The sequence below is a fragment of the Emys orbicularis genome, chromosome 1, assembly GCF_028017835.1.
Source record: "Emys orbicularis isolate rEmyOrb1 chromosome 1, rEmyOrb1.hap1, whole genome shotgun sequence".
NCBI lineage: Eukaryota > Metazoa > Chordata > Testudines > Emydidae > Emys > Emys orbicularis.
The window spans coordinates 204,608,326-204,628,139 of record NC_088683.1 but is presented as its reverse complement, the minus strand read 5'-3'; the positions used below and the strand labels follow the sequence as shown (position 1 = coordinate 204,628,139).

General features: G+C 43.7%; 1 protein-coding gene across 1 annotated transcript in view; it reads left to right on the top strand.

The window, feature by feature from the left end:
• The window catches only part of HLCS (holocarboxylase synthetase), a 231,021-nt gene that overhangs the window by 30,922 nt on the left and 180,285 nt on the right, over positions 1-19,814 (top strand). Inside the window, exons 4-5 of the mRNA XM_065402773.1 lie at positions 1,270-2,234; positions 5,603-5,785. Of these exons, the coding sequence (XP_065258845.1) occupies positions 1,270-2,234; positions 5,603-5,785 (1,148 nt within the window). The remainder of the gene's footprint in view (positions 1-1,269; positions 2,235-5,602; positions 5,786-19,814) is intronic.

The following is a 19,814-nucleotide window of genomic DNA, read 5'->3' as shown; positions in this document are numbered from 1 at the left end:
AGGTAACAAGTTGTGTGTGCATGTTATTCCCTTAAAGGAATAATGGACTCAATATATTTGCCCTGTCCAGGAGAGGGCTGGGAGGCACGGGACATACATTTCTGGGGGGGAAATCTGAGACTGGGAGTGTGTGGTGGTCACCTGGTGGTAAACTTTAAGGCTGCTAAGTGGCAAGATGTGGCTGGCTGGCTGCAGCACCCACAGACATAGCTAGGAGTGCCTACATGCTGGAGGCTGTTTGGGAGCAGCAAGGCATAGTAAAGGGCATCACAGGTTACAGGGCAGGGGTGACACAGCTACTCATTAGTCTGGATTGTACCCTGGCATGCCACAGATCCCTTTGTATCTCTTTGCTGTCAGCTTTGGATTTAACTATTTTGAGTAATTTTGTATTGTCTGCAAACTTTGTCACCTCATTTTTTTACGCCCTTTTTCAGATCATTTATGAAAATGTTGAACAGTACAGTTCCCAGTACAGATCCTCAGGCACCCTGCTGTTTACTTTTCTCCACTGTGAAAACTGACTATTTTTTCCTACCTTTTGTTTCCTATCCTTTGACCAGTTAGGGGTCAATGAGAGGACCTTTCCTCTCATCCCATGACTGCCTACTTTGCTTAAGAGCCTTAAGTGCTTTCTAACTGCTAGATACGCTCTCCTAGGGATTTACAAAATAAACTTTCTCTTTGTTTCAGGAGAAGTAGGTCTTAGTGTCTAAAAAGAGGAAACTTTTTAGTAGTGTAAGTCAGTGGCTCTCAACCTTTCCAGACTTCTGTACCCCTTTCAGGAGTCTGATTTGTCTTGCATACCCCCAAGTTTCACCTCACTTAAAAACTATTTGCTTACAAAATCAGACATCAAAATACAAAAGTGTCACAGCACACTATTACTGAAAAATTGCTTACTTTCTCATTTTTACCATATAATTATAAACTACATCAACTGGAATATAAATATTATATTTACATTTCCGTTTGAAGTATATAGAACAGTATAAACACATCATTGTCTGTATGAAATTTTAGTTTGTACTGAGTTTTAGTGCTTTTCATGTAGCCTGTTGTAAAACTAGTCAAATATCTAGATGAGTTGATTTACTCCCTAAAAGACCTCCGTGTACCCCCAGGGGTATGCGTACCTCTGGTTGAGAACGACTGGTTTAAGTGATTTATCAGTAAACTAAATCTAACGCCAAATTGCATACTAGGGGTAGTGACATTCAACGTTGCTATTTTTATACAGCTTTTAACTTTTCTTTTGAAATCTCTCAGCTGTCCATTTACAGGAGTCTGCTCTAAAGGAGCTAGAGCGGATGGCTGCACCTACAGAAGAGAAGAATAGCACTAATAGCGCACACATGGATGAATTGACCCCTGCTCCTCCATTTGCAACTGCAACTAAACAAGGATCAGTGTCAGCTGATTCTTCAGGAGGAGGTGACCAGGAGGTGAGAGAAGAGAAATCCAGGCTGGAGAAAAGAAGTGAGCCTCATGATGAGCCTAACAGCCTATCTGAAAGGGAGACAAGTACTGGTAAACATCACCACCTGCACCTTTCCAGCTGCCACGAATGCTTTGAACTTGAAAACAGCACCATTGAGTCAGTCAGATATGCTTCATCAGAAAACATTCCAGAACTTCCTGAGGATTGCAGTGCTAGCATGGAAGAAGTTACTGGTGGCTGTCTGGTAAGAGAACTAAGAAGGATAAACCTCACTGGGAAGCCTCCCAATGTCTTAATTTATGTGGGCTCTGACCCTATGAAAATCAAATTTGAGAAGATAAAATCAGTGCTCAAGGAGTGCATCGATACAGACAGCTACACCATCTACCAGCTGGTTGAGGAACAAGTTCTGAAAGCTCCCTGGCTTGATAACTCGTTGTTGTTGGTTATTGCCACAGAGGAACCCATTTCTAAGGACAATCACAAACAGTTCCTGACCTACTTGTCAAAAGGTGGGAAGATTTTAGGGCTTTCTGCCTCTTTTACATTTGGCAGTATACAGATAAGGAGCAAAAGTGAACTGAAGAAGACCATCCAAGAATTAGTGTTCTATAAAGCAGATAACAGTGAAGTTAAATTAAACTTTCTGACGAGTGGCAGTGTTTTTGAGCAAGAGTTTAAAGAAAATCTCAGCCCAGTGAAGTCGTTGAGTCACTTAAATAATACAGATAAAGATATGATCATTGTTCACCTGCCATATGGAGATCGTGGAGGAGAAGCCATTCTGTGTCAGGTACTGTGTGTAAGAAGACTTAAGTTGTTTATTGCCGTAGTATAATATGCTTATTATGGTGTGCTCCTAGATTTCAACTGACTTCAATTATAAGTTCATTTTTGATGCCTCTCTAAAGTCCACAGACAGGAATACCTGCCTCAAATTTGATAGGTTAGACAAAGGACTAAGGCAGAATTTTTCTACCTAGTTTGAAGTTATTTGTACAAAGGATTCCTGAATTATGGGACTCGGGTCATTAGAGTAGGAAAATAACATTTTGTCCATTTGTAGCAAAAGAAAAGAAGGAGGGAGATGATAATGTAGTTTACTGGGCTCATCTTGTTGAGTTCTGGTGCAGAGAACCAAATGGAACAGAAATACAAGAATATAAACCTTAGATATGGGCAACCTTTACCCTTATTTTAATTATAGGTCAGACTTTTTTTTCAGGATTCAAGACTTATGTATAGATGTTTATTCTTCTGGTAATATGAGTCATCTTCCAATTACTCACCTCAGAAAACTTCATCAGGGCTTCTCCAAGGTGCTTTCCCCTCACCAGGGCTCCACAGGATGTACAGATGACAAATTCCTTTTGAACTCACTTTGCCAAAGGCAAATCCCAACATTCCTTGTTTATGGTAGCTGTCAGATTCACCCTTAACAGTTTTTAATCTGTCACCTTCCCATATGCCTTTTTTTGTAACTTTCCCACCTCAATGTATGGAAAAGGGCATTTTGGGGCATTTCTAGTGTCTTAGGTATCCAATGATCAGCTTTACTGCATGTCTCCCAGTATTAAAATATTCCTTTTTAAAGCTGTACACATTTGCCAGTATTACTCTTGAGTGTCACTGCCAAAAGACTATGGCATCTTGAGAAAACCAGGTTATGTAGATCAAATGTTATAGTTTTGTATAATAATTTCTGCCACCCATGTGTTGGGTACTTGAAGTAGAAAATTGATTAGGCACTGTTGCTATCCATTTCTTTAAGTTGCATGGTAAAACCTGTTTTGCTGTAGCATTTAAATTGACCCCTCTCCTCTAATAAAATTTAATACGGCAGTGAGTTTCCCAAGAAAAAGGCCAATGTGGGGTAGGTTCAGAAATCAGATTAAAAGGATTAGAATGTCATTTATGATTTTTACATGGGTTCCAGTCTGCATCTGGAAAGGCGTATTGTTGTTCTCTTTATGGCTATATTGATAAGAGTATTGACAGTGACATCAGCCAGTAAATATTCAAAGTCACAGGGTAGTTATTTCCCTCTTCTGCACTGGTCTAGTTTCATAACATTCCCTCTTTAATTCAATAAATTTGTGTGGCTGAATTATAGAAGAGTGGATAATGCATACTATAGATAGAGAAAATAAAATGTGCAAAAATGTATGAAAGCACAGAACAAGTAATTTTTATGCCACTTTCATTTAAGTGTATTTGGATATAGTAGAATAAAACAATTGTACATTTTGTATTCTACTAAATTTAACATCTTAGAACTTCTGTGAGATACAATATATAATTTTAGGACGGCTAGGTTGGACTCTGCATTTCAGCTCTGCTTCTTAGGGCTTGTACACATGGAGAGTTAGTGCTCAGGAAGGCAGGATGTGAATATACAACACTCTAGTTTGCCACGTACTAAATCTCTGTGGATCCTGCTACCGTGCACTAAAAGTTTTGTGATTAGCTTTCATTTATTGCTCTTTGAAGTACAGTAACTCCTTACTTAACATTGTAGTTGTTCCTGAAAAATGCGATTTTAAGCGAAACGACGTTAAGCGAATCCAATTTCCCCATAAGAATTAATGTAAATAAGGGGGGGTTAGCTTCCAGGGAAATTTTTTTTTTTGCCAGACAAAAGACATTATATAAATTTTAAACAATTTTAAACAAGCAATTTAATACAGGTATTAAACAGGCCGGCAGCCCTCTATCAGCTCTCCTATGCGCACCTCCTCCCCCCCCAGCGCCTCCCGCTCACTGGCGGACCCTGCAGATCAGTGCCTTCCCCCTGCTCCCCCCGCGGCAATCCGCTGTCTTGCGGCATTCAGGAGGCTGGGGGGAGGAGCGAGGACGCGGTTCACGGGGTCCGCCGGCGGGCGGGAGGTGCTGGGGGGGGGGGGCGTAGGGGAACTGATGGGGGGCTGCCATCCATGGACACAGAGCAGGCGGCCAAACGACGTTATAGGGGAGCATTGCACAACTTTAAACGAGCATGTTCTGTAATGGAGCAGGGACGTAACATCGAAACAACGTTAAGCGAGAGGATGGTAAGTGGGGAGTTACTTTACTGCTAAATAGTATTTCCAAAGTGCACTACTCACAGAACTTTTAGCGTGTGGTAGCAGGGTCCACATGGCCAATTAGTAAGCAGCACGCTGGAGTGCTGTATAGTTGCAGCTTGGCTTGCTGATTGTGTAGACCAGGGGTTCTCAAACTGGGGGTCGGGACCCCTCAAGGGGTCGTGAGGTTATTATGTGCAGGGTTGCGAGCTGTCAGCCTCCACCCCAAACCCCGCTTTGCCTCCAGCATTTATAATGATGTTAAATATATAAAAAAGTGTGTTTAATTTATAAGGGGGGTCGCACTCAGAGGCTCGCTATGTGAAAGGGGTCACCAGTACAAAAGTTTGAGAACCACTGGTGTAGACAAGCCCCCAAAGTTCACCTCTACTTTGAAAAGTGATTCTGTATAAAATGGCATTGTAGTTTTCTGTGTTAGTGTTCCAGATATAATCAGTGCAGTTCAAAAATAAAAAATGTTTTTCTAATTTCAATGCTGTGATTCATCTTGGAATTAATTAGTCAGGCTGGGTTCTTTCTACTTTGTGCATCACTACCAACAAAAATTCTGCAATCAGAACTGAATTCCACTGGTTCACGAGCCAGAATGGAATCCAGAGCAGCCTTGTCTATACAGTGCTAACAGAAGAAAAAAGTAGCAAAAACTTCTTTTAGACAGTAAGTAGATATGGTCTCCAAATACATGCGGGAGACAGACCAACTGATTAAGAAAGGGGCATTTTTACACACTTTTAAGAGAAGAACTGTAGTTTACCAATAGCTTTAGTCTCCTCCTTGGAAGTTAAGGATTCATTGGTCTGTACTAATATTTGCTACACCTTGGATTTGTATCTGCTTGACAGGCTTTTAAGATGTCAAAGCCCTATTCATTAATATGTCTTGTTTCTTCATCATATAAAATATAACCTTACTTCTAACGCACAAGTCACACTGAATTTTACACGGCTCTTGTACTAAATTCAGCTACTAGTAAGTGAATAGACACCAAGCCATTTTTAGGTCTGCTTTGCTTTTATCTACCTCAGCTGCTGTCTTTCGTATTAGTGACTCCTTTCTTTTTCTTTTCCCATCTCCCCAGATATACTTGGAGATGGATATCGCCTCTCTGACTACACAAACCCAAGAAGATTTTAATTTACTCAAAATGAGCAACGCCAAGAGATATGAAGTTCTTAAGGAGATCCTGACATTACTTGGACTGAGTTGTGAATTAAGTGAAGTTCCTTCACTAACTCCTATTTATTTGCTCTCTTCTGATGAGGTGAGCTTTCTACTTAAATTACAGATATAAGAGATTTAAACTAAATAGCTTGATGCATGATTTTAAAAAAACAAAATAATCTTTTTATAGTTCTGGGGTAGAAAGGGCTGCCAAGTTGTTAGGCCAAGTAATTTTAATATGTACCAAAAATTACTAAAAGTTTCTCTAGAGAGATGAGAAAGTGTAGGCCAGATCTTAATTGTTTCTGAGTGCCAATTTAGGGATGTGACTTCCACTGTTTTAGTCACAAGGGAGTCTTCACCATGTCTTATGAGACACCATGATTAAAAACAAAACCATCAAATTACTAACTTTACCTGTTTTTAAAAAAACAAAACAAAACAAAAAAGAAAACACAATAAACCATGGTGACTTCAGTTACAGTCTCTTTTATCTATCTTTCCATGAAGAGCTTTTAACAGAGATTATGCCTTAGAGAGTGGGCCGGTTTTTGGTGGGGGCATTCTTCTCTAGATAAGTCAATACCAAAGAGATATTTTCAAAACTAGTATTTGAGTCCTCTTTTAGTGTATCATACATAACTAAAACAGTTTATATATGGGCAAGGGAATTTCATTTAAGGGTAGGTGAGTCCTGTGTGGTTTATCATGGGTAACCTAAACTGTTCAAAAATAGGCAAAGGTGAGTGATCTTAACTGAGGGTACGTCTACACTACGAAATTAGGTCGAATTTATAGAAGCTGGTTTTATAGAAATCGGTTTTATACAGTTGATTGTGTGTGTCCCCACATAAAATGCTCTAAGTGCATTAAGTCGGCGGACCGCGTCCACAGTACCGAGGCTAGCGTCGACTTCCGGAGCTATCCCACAATTCCCGCAGTCTCCGCCGCCCATTGGAATTCTGGGTTGAGCTCCCAATGCCTGATGATGCAAAAACAGTGTCGCGGGGGGTTCCGGGTACATGTCGTCAGGCCCCTCCCCCTCCATCAGAGCAACGGCAGACAATCGATTCGCGCCTTTTTACCTGGGTTACCTGTGCAGACAACATACCACGGCAAGCATGGAGCCCGCTTAGCTCAGCTCAGCGTCACCATATGTCATCTGGGTGCCGGCAGACGTGGTACTGCATTGCTACACAGCAGCAGCTAATTGCCTTTTGGCAGTAGACGGTGCAGTATGACTGGTAGCCGTCATCGGCTCTCTGGGTGCTGGCAGACGTGGGGCTGCATTGCTACACAGCAGCAGCTCCTTGCCTTTTGTCAGTGGATGGTGTATTACGACTGGTATCCGTCATCGTCGTATTCCTCAGTGAGTTCAATCAGAGGCACCTGGGCAGACATGTTTTGTCTCCTGGCCTATTGAACCGTCTTGACGATGATGGCTAGCAGTCGTAGTACATCATTTTCTGCCAAGCACCCAGAAGATGCCGATGGCTATCAGTCATGCTGCACCGTCTGCTGCCAGCTTAAGATGTAAAAAATAGATGGACCAGATTTGTTCTGTATTCATTTGCTTCCCCCTCCCTCCATGAAATCAACAGCCTGCTAAACCCAGGGTTTTGAGATCAATCTTTGGGGGGGCCATTCTGTGTGACAGTTGTTTGTGTTTCTCCCTGATGCACAGCCACCTTTGTTGATTTTAATTCCCTGTACCTGTAAGCCATGTCGTCACTCGCCCCTCCCTCCGTCAGACAATAGTTTCGCGCCTTTTTTCAGCCCAGACGCCATAGCACTGGGATCATGGAGCCCGCTCAGATCACCACGGCAATTATGAGCACTATGAACACCACGCGCATTGTCCTGGAGTATATGCAGAGCCAAAACATGCCAAAGCAAAACCAGGCGAGGAGGCGATTGCAGTGATTGCATCGCGGCGACGAGAGTGATGAGGAAATTGACATGGACATAGACCTCTCACAAAGTACAGGCCCTAGCAGTGTGCAAATCATGGTGTTACTGGGGGAGGTTCATGGCGTGGAACGCTGATTCTGGACCCGGGAAACAAGCACAGACTGGTGGGACCGCATCGTGTTGCAGGTGTGGGACGATTCTCAGTGGCTGCAAAACTTTCGCATGCGTAAGGGCACTTTCATGGAACTTTGTGACTTGCTTTCCCCTGCCCTGAAGCGCCAGAATACCAGCATGAGAGCAGCCCTCACAGTTGAGAAGCGAGTGGCGATAGCCCTGTGGAAGCTTGCAACGCCAGACAGCTACCGGTCAGTCGGGAATCAATTTGGAGTGGGCAAATCTACTGTGGGGGCTGCTGTGATCCAAGTAGCCAACGCAATCAAAGACCTGCTGATATCAAGGGTAGTGACTCTGGGAAACGTGCAAGTCATAGTGGATGGCTTTGCTGCAATGGGATTCCCAAACTGTGGTGGGGCGATAGACGGAACCCATATCCCTATCTTGTCACCGGAGCACCAAGCCACCGAGTACATAAACCGCAAGGGGTACTTTTCAATGCTGCTGCAAGCCCTGGTGGATCACAAGGGACGTTTCACTAACATCAACATGGGATGGTCGGGAAAGGTACATGATGCTCGCGTCTTCAGGAACTCTGGTCTGTTTCAAAAGCTGGAGAAAGGGACTTTCTTCCCGGACCAGAAAATAACCGTTGGGGATGTTGAAATGCCTATCGTTATCCTTGGGGACCCAGCCTACCCCTTAATGCCATGGCTCATGAAGCCGTACACAGGCAGCCTGGACAGGAGTCAGGATCTGTTCAACTATAGGCTGAGCAAGTGCCGAATGGTGGTGGAATGTGCATTTGGACGTTTAAAAGCGTGCTGGCGCAGTTTACTGACTCGGATAGACCTCAGCGAAGCCAATATTCCAGTTGTTATTGCTGCTTGCTGTGCGCTCCACAATATCTGTGAGAGTAAGGGGGAGACATTTATGGCGGGGTGGGAGGTTGAGGCAAATCGCCTGGCCGCTGATTACACGCAGTCAGACACCAGGGCGGTTAGAAGAGTACAGCAGGGCACGGTGCGCATCAGAGAAGCTTTGAAAACGAGTTTTGTGACTGGCCAGGCTACGGTGTGAAACTTCTGTTTGTTTCTCCTTGATTAACCCCCCCCACCCCCCCGTTCACTCTACTTTCCTGTAAGCTAACCACCCTCCCCTCCCCCCTTCGAGCACCGCTTGCAGAGGCAATAAAGTCATTGTTACGTCACATTCATGCATTCTTTATTAATTTGTCACACAACTAGGGGGATAACTGCCAAGGTAGCCCGGGAGGGGTGGGGGAGGAGGGAAGGACAAGGACACACTGCAGTTTTAAAACTTTAAAACTTTAACTCTTATTGAAGGCCAGCCTTCTGATGCTTGGGCAATCATCTGGGGTGGAGTGGCTGGGTGGCCGGAGGCCCCCCCACCGTGTTCTTGGGCGTCTGAGTGAAGAGGCTATGGAAATTGGGGAGGAGGGCTGTTGGTTACACGGGGCTGTAGCGGCGGTCTCTGCTCCTGCTGCCTTTCCCAACTACCCCCCGCTCCCCCCCCCAATTCTCTGGGATGATCACTTCACCCCTCCCCCCCACTGCGTGGCTAACAGCGGGGAACATTTCTGTTCAGCCGAGCAGGAACGGGCACCTCTGAATGTCCCATTAATAAAATCACCCCATTTCAACCAGGTGACCGTGAATGATATCACTCTCCTGAGGATAGCAAAGAGAGATAAGGAATGGATGTTGTCTGCATGCCAGCAAACACCGGGACCATAGGCTGCCATGCTTTGTTATGCAATGATTCCAGACTACGTGCTACTGGCCTGGCATGGTAAAGTGTCCTACCATGGCGGACGGGATAAGGCAGCCCTCCCCAGAAACCTTTTGCAAAGGCTTTGGCAGTACATGAAGGAGAGCTTTCTGGAGATGTCCCTGGAGGATTTCCGCTCCATCCCCATACACGTTAACAGACTTTTCCAGTAGCTGTACTGGCCGCGATTGCCAGGGCAAATTAATCATTAATCATTAAACACGCTTGCTTTTAAACCATGTGTAATATTTACAAAGGTACACTCACCAGAGGTCCCTTGTGTGCCCTCAGGGTCTGGGAGCATGCCTTGGGTGAGTTCGGGGGTAACTGGTTCCAGGTCCAGGGTGATAAACATATCCTGGCTGTTGGGGAAACCGGTTTCTCTGCTTCCTTGCTGTGAGCTATCTTCATTGTCTTCATCATCATCATCTTCCACGTATCTCGAACCTGCTTCCCTGTTGCGTGATTCTCCATTGACGGAGTCAAAGCACACGGTTGGGGTAGTGGTGGCTGCACCCCCTAGAATGGCATGCAGCTCTGCGTAGAAGCCGCATGTTTGCGGTTCTGCCCCAGACCTTCCGTTTGCCTCTCTGGCTTTGTGGTAGGCTTGCCTTAGCTCCTTAATTTTCACGCGGCACTGCTGTGCGTCCCTGTTATGGCCTCTGTCCTTCATGGCCTTTGAGACTTTTTCTAAAATTTTGCCATTTCGTTTACTGCTACGGAGTTCAGCTAGCACTGATTTATCTCCCCATATGGCGAGCAGATCCTGTACCTCCTGTTCGGTCCATGCTGGAGCTCTTTTGCGATCCTGGGACTCCATCATGGTTACCTGTGCTGATGAGCTCTGCGTGGTCACCTGTGCTCTCCACGCTGGGCAAACAGGAAATGAAATTCAAAAGTTCGCGGGGCTTTTCCTGTCTACGTGGTCAGTGCATCTGAGTTGAGAGCGCTGTCCAGAGCGGTCACAATGAAGCACTGTGGGATAGCTCCCGGAGGCCAATAACGTCGAATTCCATCCACACTACCCCAAATCCGACCCGCAAAGGCCGATTTTAGCGCTAATCCCCTCGTCGGAGGTGGAGTAAAGAAACCGGTTTAAAGGGCCCTTTAAGTCGAAAAAAAGGGCTTCATCGTGTGGACGTGTCCAGGCTTAATTCGGTTTAACGTTGCTAAAGTCGACCTAAACTCGTAGTGTAGACCAGGCCTAAGTCTTATGAAACTTAAGTAAATATTTAAATTCAGTTACTTTAGAGGCCATTCAAGGAGCTGTCTTGAGTCTGGCAAATGAATGTATATTAAGAATCTTAATATTTAAATTAAATCTGTTTCTCTTTTTACTAAGATTAATTTGTTTCCTCTCCAAGAATAATAATTTAAACCACTTTGCTGCTTAATGGGAGAAGCTGTTATGGTCTTAAATTACAATTAGCATTTCAATATCTTATTAAAATCATAAGAAAAAAATAAATTTGATTCCTTGGAAGTGCTTTGGTAAACTTTCTCTCATTCTTTGTGATATCATTATGTTGCAGAAGCACTGTTGTGTTGGAAGGTGACTGCTTCTTGATGCTGTATGTTAACTGCTTCTTTGTCATACTGCTGACATTTGCTTGCTTGAAAGAGATGGCATGAGTAAGACCGGAGTGCCATTGAGGTTAAGAAACAGAAGCAGAGTATGCTGCTTGCTTAATTCAGAGAGATGTATAGTCTTCACGTTTTACAGTTTCGCTGGAGGTGCAAGGCACACCCCTTTTAGGGCTCATCTGGATTTAAATATTGGCTGCTGTCACCTTTTCATTGGCTTAAGACCCTCATGGGATGGTTCAGGTAGCATCTTCAGCTCATGAATATGAAATTTGTTTGCTATGGAACAGGGTAGTAACTGTATATTGTTCTTGTGGAGGGAATTCAAATATCCTTTGTTTTAACTCTTTTTTGTGTTTAGTTCTTTAGTTTTATTAGGGTTTAATAGGAGTTAAATTCTGTTTTAAATAAGTCAAACATCCTTACTTTTACATGTCTTTTAGCTTTAAAATAGCCTTTCTAAACTTAGATGATTCTTAAGAAGAGTCTTCAATTTAAATAGTCCTCAAAGAATGCATTGGCTCTTCTTACAAATTCTTGGAGTAGTGGTTCTTGTGTCTGTTTGAGTTTAACTAGAAAGTTGCTTAAACACTGTCAGATAACTAATTCCCCAATTAGCATAAACATTCTGTACTTAAATGTCTTTTTATTGTATTAACCAGTGATGATAATAAATGACCATTTTATATTTGTAAAAATATAACAAATATTTTACTAGTTATATGGCAGTGGCATCAGGCCGTTATTATGAGGCTTACTTTTAAATACAAATCATTTGCATATAAACATCTCAAAGGTGCTTGTACCATTTCTAAGCATTTAAGGAATAAACAAAGGACTTCTACAAAACATTTCCCAACTTTACATATTTTCCTTAAACCTATATGAAGGCCTTAGAGTGTTTATAAAAATTTTTTGATAAAACTATTCCTAGACTATTTTGTTAGAATTTAAAACTGAAGTTTTTCTTTATGAAGAGCGAAAAGGGTGTGAAGGGGGTGAGGGCAGAGATGAGTCTCCTGGCTCAGCCTTTTACGGCCTTGGCAAACCAGGTGCTATATATTGCTTACCTTGAGATCCTAGAAAAAAATATCTTCACTTCACATTGATTAACAAGGGAGAGACTCTTCGAGCTGACACTCCTGTTGGGTGTTTTGCCTTTTAATCACACCGTTACCAAGATTTCAGTCGACAGTCGTTTCACCTGTAGTTCACAGTTAAAAACTGTACAAATTTTAAAAAAATCATGACTAACACTTAAATGTTTTTCTAATATTATATAAAATAAAGGCTATAGAATATTACAACCAAGTAGACCTTAAAAATTGCGATTGGACCTGGTGGTGATAACATGTATGGGCCAGAAGGAGGTAGTCACTTTGAAGCATTTCATGTTTGTCATTTATTAGGAAAGCAGAAATTTCCTAAGTTTCTTTAATTACCCTGAATACTTAATTTAATAAAACAAATAATTACAAACCAATATGTAAACTGCTGTTGTCCAACAGCCATGTATACAAAAGTACTTAGAAATATTTTTTCAAATTTAATAAAAGTCCAGGTGAATTTATAGCAATCTAACATAATAAATTTAAAATAATTGTATTAGCTATTGTCAATATTGAGGTTTACCCCTTACATAGCAAGTAATAAAAATGTCTAAATGACTACTGCTCTTTTATGGTTCTTTAGCTGCTAAACACGCTTTTGAGATTTACATTGGGGAAACTGTGGGACTTGAACCTTTTAAGAAGAATTTGGCTTATTGCTGCTGGAACATTTTAGCCCTTTGTTAATAAGACATGCATTGTACTTCATTTGTATCCTTACACAGTATCGAAATGCTCTACAGAGCAAAACTGTGCTAAGCTATAGTAAGAAAATGTTTTTAAGAGATTTAAAAGACATAATTAACTTTATTTTTACTGGAGATAGAGAATTCTGCATAAACGGGTCAACACAAATGAAAGAGCAACCCCAAATTATGGAGAGCTGATTGGGAAGTGAGGAGGTCAATACTGAAGGACCATAGTGTATGGGGAAGGCAATATGAGGAGTATGTAGTCAGAAAAGTGAGGAGGAGATCTTTAATAATCCTGACGGCATTTTTAATATTTGTGTTAGGCTAGGAAACCAGTGAAGGTGCTGCAGGTTGATATACTTTGTGCAGTGAGAGAACAATCTGCCTATTGCCCTGGCCCCCTAAAATTTAGAGCATTGTTATGCATAGGACTGATTGTGAAGAATGAATCAAGTAATAATTTTATTGTAGACAGCTTTATGAAAACATTGAAATGTGACACCACAAGATGAAATGGCTAAAAGTAAAATGAACAAAGTTTAAACTAGTAAGAGTCCCTGGTTCACAAGCAAACAAAACTATAACTTACATTCTGTTCATTTGCCCAATATTAATTGTAATTTAATATCTAAAATGTCCCAGGAGGAGAACTGTATGGAGAGGATCAAGTTGATAGAATTTTCTCTAATATTGTTTCCCCAATCTCTGTATCTTTCTCCATTCACACCCAGCTTTCAAACTATACTACTTAAGAATCCAACAGTGATGCTAATTAATTTTTGCCAATGCTTGCCAGCTAGTGGCATATTTTACATTTGCAGTTCCATTAAATAGATTCTTATGAAACATATTGGACAGTTACATGATTTAAACGAAGTTTACAAAAAGCAAGTGGGAAATGAAGGGTCATTTGAGGATTATTGGTTTTGCCGTAATGTTAGGTTTCATAATGCTATAATCTTTGCGTGTGCAACATCATTCTTAATGTTTTTAATATACATTTTCAAGCTGATAATTTAGCACATTTCTAGAATAGTATCTGAAAGGAACTTGCAAGTATTGAATAAAACTTACATTTAAGAAGCAATTAAACATCTAAGTATTAGAATAAATTAAGAATACATAATCAGTTAAGAGCTTTCTGACAGGTTATTCATTTCTCTAGATGTATTGTGGCTTTCACTTACATAGAACCTTTCATTTGAGGTATTCAAATCCTTTAAAATAATTTCTGATTAAGATTCAGCACTTTGGAGTACATATGTGTAATCTGAAGAATAGTTAAGTTAATAGTTTAAAGTAACACAGTGAGTCAATGGAACGAGAAATGTAGGAGTCCTGACTCCCAGGCATTTGCAACATTGCCAACCTCAAGCATTTAAGTCATGAGCCAGGCCCCAAAATAATCATGAGTTGTAGTTTGTCGTCGATATTTAAAAACTGTAGCTACTCTTGGTTTTTTTTCTGCTGTTTGAGGTTTTAGGGTTCACGTTTTCAAACTTTATTCTGTACCCATGAGGATGAAAAACGTATGTTCTTTTAAAGTAAGCTGAGATTCTTTGAGAAGTGTCCCTATAGGTGCTCCACTTCAGGTGCGCATGCGCCGTCTACGCCTTTGATGGGAGATTTTTGGTAGCAGTGCCTGTTTGGCCTATGCATGTGCCCTACATGTACTCATGGCCTGTACCGAGAATTATTCCCAAGGGTATTCTGTGCCAAAAAAAGAAAAAAATTCTGTGCACAATATTTTAAAATTCTGCAAATTTTATTTGTCAAATAAATGTGGAGGCACAAGCATGGCATTGGGGAGCACAGGCCACTGGCTGCACAGAGGTGGGAGATCACTGTGCAGCTCCCCCTCCCCCCTTTTGTCCCCTGGGACACGAATTCAGTGGTGAGGCTGTACCCAAACCTGACACAGCGCAAGGACCAGGCCTGCCCCAGAAACACCCCAGTGCCCTGCCCCTCTGTGCCAGGTGCACCAGGTGTTCGCAGGCAGGCTCAGCAAGGCAGGATCCAAGTGTGAAGGGGCTTAGTGTGAGGGGATCCAGGTGTGAGTTGTGAGGGTTTTGTGTAGGGCAATCTGAGTTTGGGTGGCTCAGTGGGGGATCCAGGGGCTTGTTGGGGAGTTCTGGGTGCAATGGTAATGTGACTCTGCAGGGGAGTCCAGGTGAGGGTGGTTGGGGCTCAGCGGGACGGGGTCTGTGTATGTGGAGGGATAGAGCTCAGTGGTGGGGCCTGGATATGGGGGGCTGAGTGGGGAGTCGAGACGCTGGGGGAGTGGGGGTCAGTGGGGTGGAGGTCCAGGTGCAGTTGGCTCATCGCGGGGTGGTCCAGGTGCAGGGGGAGTGGGGCTTGTCAGAGGGGTTCTGGGTGGGTGAGGTTCGTCGGGGGGTGTCTCGGTATGAGGAGGTCTGGATGCACGGGGATTGGGTGGATCAGAGAGCAGCTTCCTGTACAGTGACCACTCCCCCTGCAGCTGAGGAGCAATGGGTGCAGGAAGCGCGGGGGGTGTGGGGGTGGGGGAAAGTTTTCAGACCTTCCTACAGCCAGACCAGGAAGCCTTTTAATTTGCTATATAGAAATGCTGGCTGCAGGCAATTTTATCCCTTGCTCTGATCAAGTATCACATCAGCAGGGGAGATTCTGTCTGTACCAGCAAGTACTGTGGGGTGAAAGCAGGAAACAGCCAACAGATGGGAAACTCTGACTGAGTTCTCTTTATGATCTCTTTGGAAAATGGGAACCAATGGGGAATTCTTTAAGATACAAAGGCAAACGATGACCTCAGTAAAACCACGATCTATGGGTTTTTGGGCACGTGGGGATGGGGGGAAATGAGGGTAGTTGGGAGATGAGGGCAAATGTAGATCAATGATTTTGCATTGGCCTATTGAATAAAGGAGTTCTGTAAGAAAGGAGAGAATAACGTCTCGATGGGTATGTCTGCACTGCAGTGTAAGCCCAGACAAAGGCTTGAGCCAAACCCCCTTTCATCCACACACAGTTCTGTCTGACTCAGGTCCAGGACTCCATGGGGTTGAAGGTTTGAGCCCAGGTCCCAGTGGGTACTTGGGTACTAACTCCATCCTTTTGTCTTTCGCGGGGCGGGGCTTTTTAACGTACCTGTGAAAGACAAAAGTTTTGTCGACAATCGCAGTGTAGACAAACCCTGAGTCTCTCCAAGCAAGGTTGAGCAATTCCCCTGATGTGGCCTCATGCAGGTGAGTCATCGCATTGTAGCTCCCTTGCTGGACAATGGCTGTTGATGGGTTGTTTAACACCTCGCCCGGGCATTTGTTACTTTCCTTGCTGTTGCCTCTGGGGAGCTAATATCTGGCTGATTCCCCCAACTTACAGCATGTTTTAGTGACAACCATACTACACAATTCTCATAATTTCATATGCATTAATGATATACATATATGGATAGAGAAGTGACTTTCAGCAGATCATAACCTTTCCCCTGATACATTACAAGGCATGCTTTACACGTAAGATCATGATTATATGAAAATGAGGAATATGGGGGTTACAGCATGCTCCCCCAAGGTATAGAATGTCACACTGGCTCACCGAAAGCCTTGGAGGAATGAGGGGGTCTACAACTATGCCTACAGTACCAACAGCTGGTAAGTACTGTTAATAGGAGCATGACTTGCATTCCCTTTAAAAGAGGGCTCTGTCACTGGAGACCTCTGACCCAAGAGGAGTGTTACTGAGGCTGCAAGTGTGTCTGGTACCGCAGAGGTGTATAAGGCTGCTTCTAAGAGCCATGCCTCTTCCAAAAAAATAAAATAAAAAAATCTGGTACTGAAGACCACCTCTACTAGCTACTGTATGACAGAGGTCAGCACTGTCTGGTTCCTCAGTACCGTTGTTACCTACTTCATCACCCTGGACTGCTCCATCCGAGTCTGTATCAGTGCCGGGTCACTTTATTAGCCACTTTTCCTCTGGTACTGCAGGAGTTCCAATACTCGACACCTCTTTGTACCCAGTGAACCAGAGTCTCCTCTACTGTCTGGCTCTGCACATCTTTTGGTACTGAGATCCTCTGACTCACCAATGGAACTTTTCTTGTCAAGACACACACCCCTCCTAATTTCTACCATCCAGGGAGAGCATTGACCATTCCCATGGAATATATTGAAGGAGATTCTGACTCTCGACTCTGTTTGGGGATCACCTGTTTATTCAGTGGGATGTTACTTCTCTCCACTTGTGGAGGAGTGGTGACCTTGACCTCTGACCACCTGGGGTGACCAGTGGTGACGGCCTCCTCTTATGCCTTATGGCCTTGTTGGGATCCATGGGCCCTGTACCTCCAACAGTTTTTTGAGGGCCTTGAATTCCTCCCACAGGGAGCATACACGTTCTCGATCTCCCATACTTTCACTCCCTCGTCATCAGCCAGAATCAGTAGGGGAGACCTTTGAAGAACAAGAGGCAAGGACTGATAAGGCGGTAACACCTCATATGAATATTTCATTGTCATTGCTGGATAAGGCTGTAATGCCTCCACCGTTTTCCATGGCAGATGACTTCAGGCAATTCCAGGAGTTGCTGAAGTGAATCATAAATTCCTGGATGTTTTGCACACCTCAGCTTCAGCACATGTGGCACTGCCGATTAATGAGGCTATCTTCATCCCTGATTTGTAAATGTAATGAAAAGAAATACTATGTCCCAGCCAAGGATTTGGAATTTATATTTTCACGTGTCCTCAAATTCCTTGGTTGTGGATGCAGTTAATAATGATCATGGTAGGTAAGCTACCCCATATGGTAAAGACCAGAAGCAGCTTGATGAGTTACAAAAGCTATTCCTCTGCAACAATATGATTTAGAATAGAAAACCATCAAGCATGCATGTCAAAACATGACTATCTAAACCAGGGGTCGGCAACCGGCGGCACGTGTGCCAAAGGCGGCACGCGAGCTGATTTTTAGTGGCGCACTGCTGCCAGCCAGGGTTCCATCTGCCAGCCCCGCTCAGCCTGCTGCCAGTCTGGGGTTCCGACCGCCAGCCCCTTGCCAGCCGGGGTCTCGGCTGCTGGCCCCGCTCAGCCCGCTGCCAGTCTGGAGTTCCGGCCCCGCTCAGCCCGCTACCTGCCTGGGATACCAACCGCCAACCCAGCTCAGCCTGCTGCCGGTCTGGGGTTCTGGCCGCTGGCCCCCTGCTAGCCAGGGTACCTGCCACCGGCCCCGCTCAGCTGTCGGCCTGGGATATCAGCCACCATCCCCGCCCACCTTGCTGCCGGTCTGGGTTTCCAGCCGCCAGCCCCCTGCCAGCCGGGGTCCGGGTCTCCAGCCCTGCTCAGCCCGCTGCCGGCCTGGGGTACCAGCAGCCAGCCCGTGTCTCTGCTCCTGGCCTGGGCCCAGCGCTCTGCAGCTGCCCCCAGCTGTGGCCCACTGGCCCCAGCCGGGGGCAGTGAGGGGTGCAGACGGGGGCAAGAGGGGGCGCCACTGGGATATTTTTAAGTCCTGGTTTGCTGCTTATATCAGACCACATCTGCGTTTGACCTTGTGCGTGCCCTCTGTCGCCTTTTTTTTTTTTTTTTTTTCACTTAGAGTTGGGAACATTTGACAAAATGGCAGCTCCTAAGAAAGCAAAGTTAGATGTCTGTTCATTTCAGCCTTCTTGGACAGACACATTTGGATTTATTCAAAAGAAGTACCACGCTGTTTGTGCTTTCTGTTGTGAAAGTGTTGTTTGTCGCACATCAAGTGTTCAACATTTTGAAACGAAGCATGAGAAAACCTTTCTTGACGAAGCAGACAAGACTGAATCAACCAAAAAGGTAGTAACAGGATATGAGAAGCAAAGCAGTGTTTTTAAAAGCTTAAGTGTGAGTAAAAATCAAGCTACAGAAGGAAGTTACAAGATTGCACAGTGCATTGCAAAAAACAGAAAGCCGTTTACAGATGGGGAATATATAAAAGAAGTTTTTCTCAGCAGTTCAAAGATTTTGTTCAGTGATTTGCCAAATAAAGAGACGATCATGTCTAGAATAAAAGAACTGCCTGTCTCTGCCAGAACAGTTGAGAGACGCATAAGCGAAACAGCAGAAAACATTAAGGAAAAGCAGACGACTGCATTAAAAGACACAGCAGTGTTTAGCGTTGCAGTTGATCAGAGCGTGGATATAGACGACGTTCCACGTTTGGCGGCAGTTGCAAGATATTCCGCTTCCGATGAAATCCAAGAGGAACTTTGTTGTCTAAAACCCCTGCATGGCACAACAAAGGGGGAAGATATAGTGGAAAGTTTTGTAAACCATTTTGAAGAATGATGAGTTGACATCAGAAAAATATTTTGTGTGACAACAGATGGTGCTCCTGCCATGGTCGGAAAACAGAAAGGATTTGTAAAGTTACTTGAAGATCAAATTGGCCGCCTGAGAGTCAAATTTCACTGTATCGTCCATCAAGAAAACCTGTGTGCTAAAATTTCTAATTCAGAGCTTAATAATGTGATGAATACAGTGATGCGAATTGTGAATTTCCTTGTTGCTCGATCTGCTTTGACTCAGACAGTTTCAAGCACTGCTAGAAGAGATGGACAGTGCTTATAACGCCATTCCACTTCACAGCAACATTTGGTGGCTAAGTCGTGGCAAGGTTTTGGTGCGCTTTGTAAACTGTTTTGATGCAATCAAGGCCTTTTTGTCGGAAAAAGGACAAAACTACCCTGAACTGGATGATGACAAATGGCTGTTTAAGCTCATGTTTCTAACTGACATCACTGCTCACCTAAACAAACTCAACCTCTGTCTCCAGGGTTCAGGGCAAACGGTTCTGGATCTTTATGAAACCTCGAAGGCATTTGTTGTAAAAATAGCAGTTTTTTCTTGGGATATTCAAACTTCTACTTTCCGCTTTTCCAACACATAAAAGAGCTATCGACATGTTGTACTGTCAGTGTC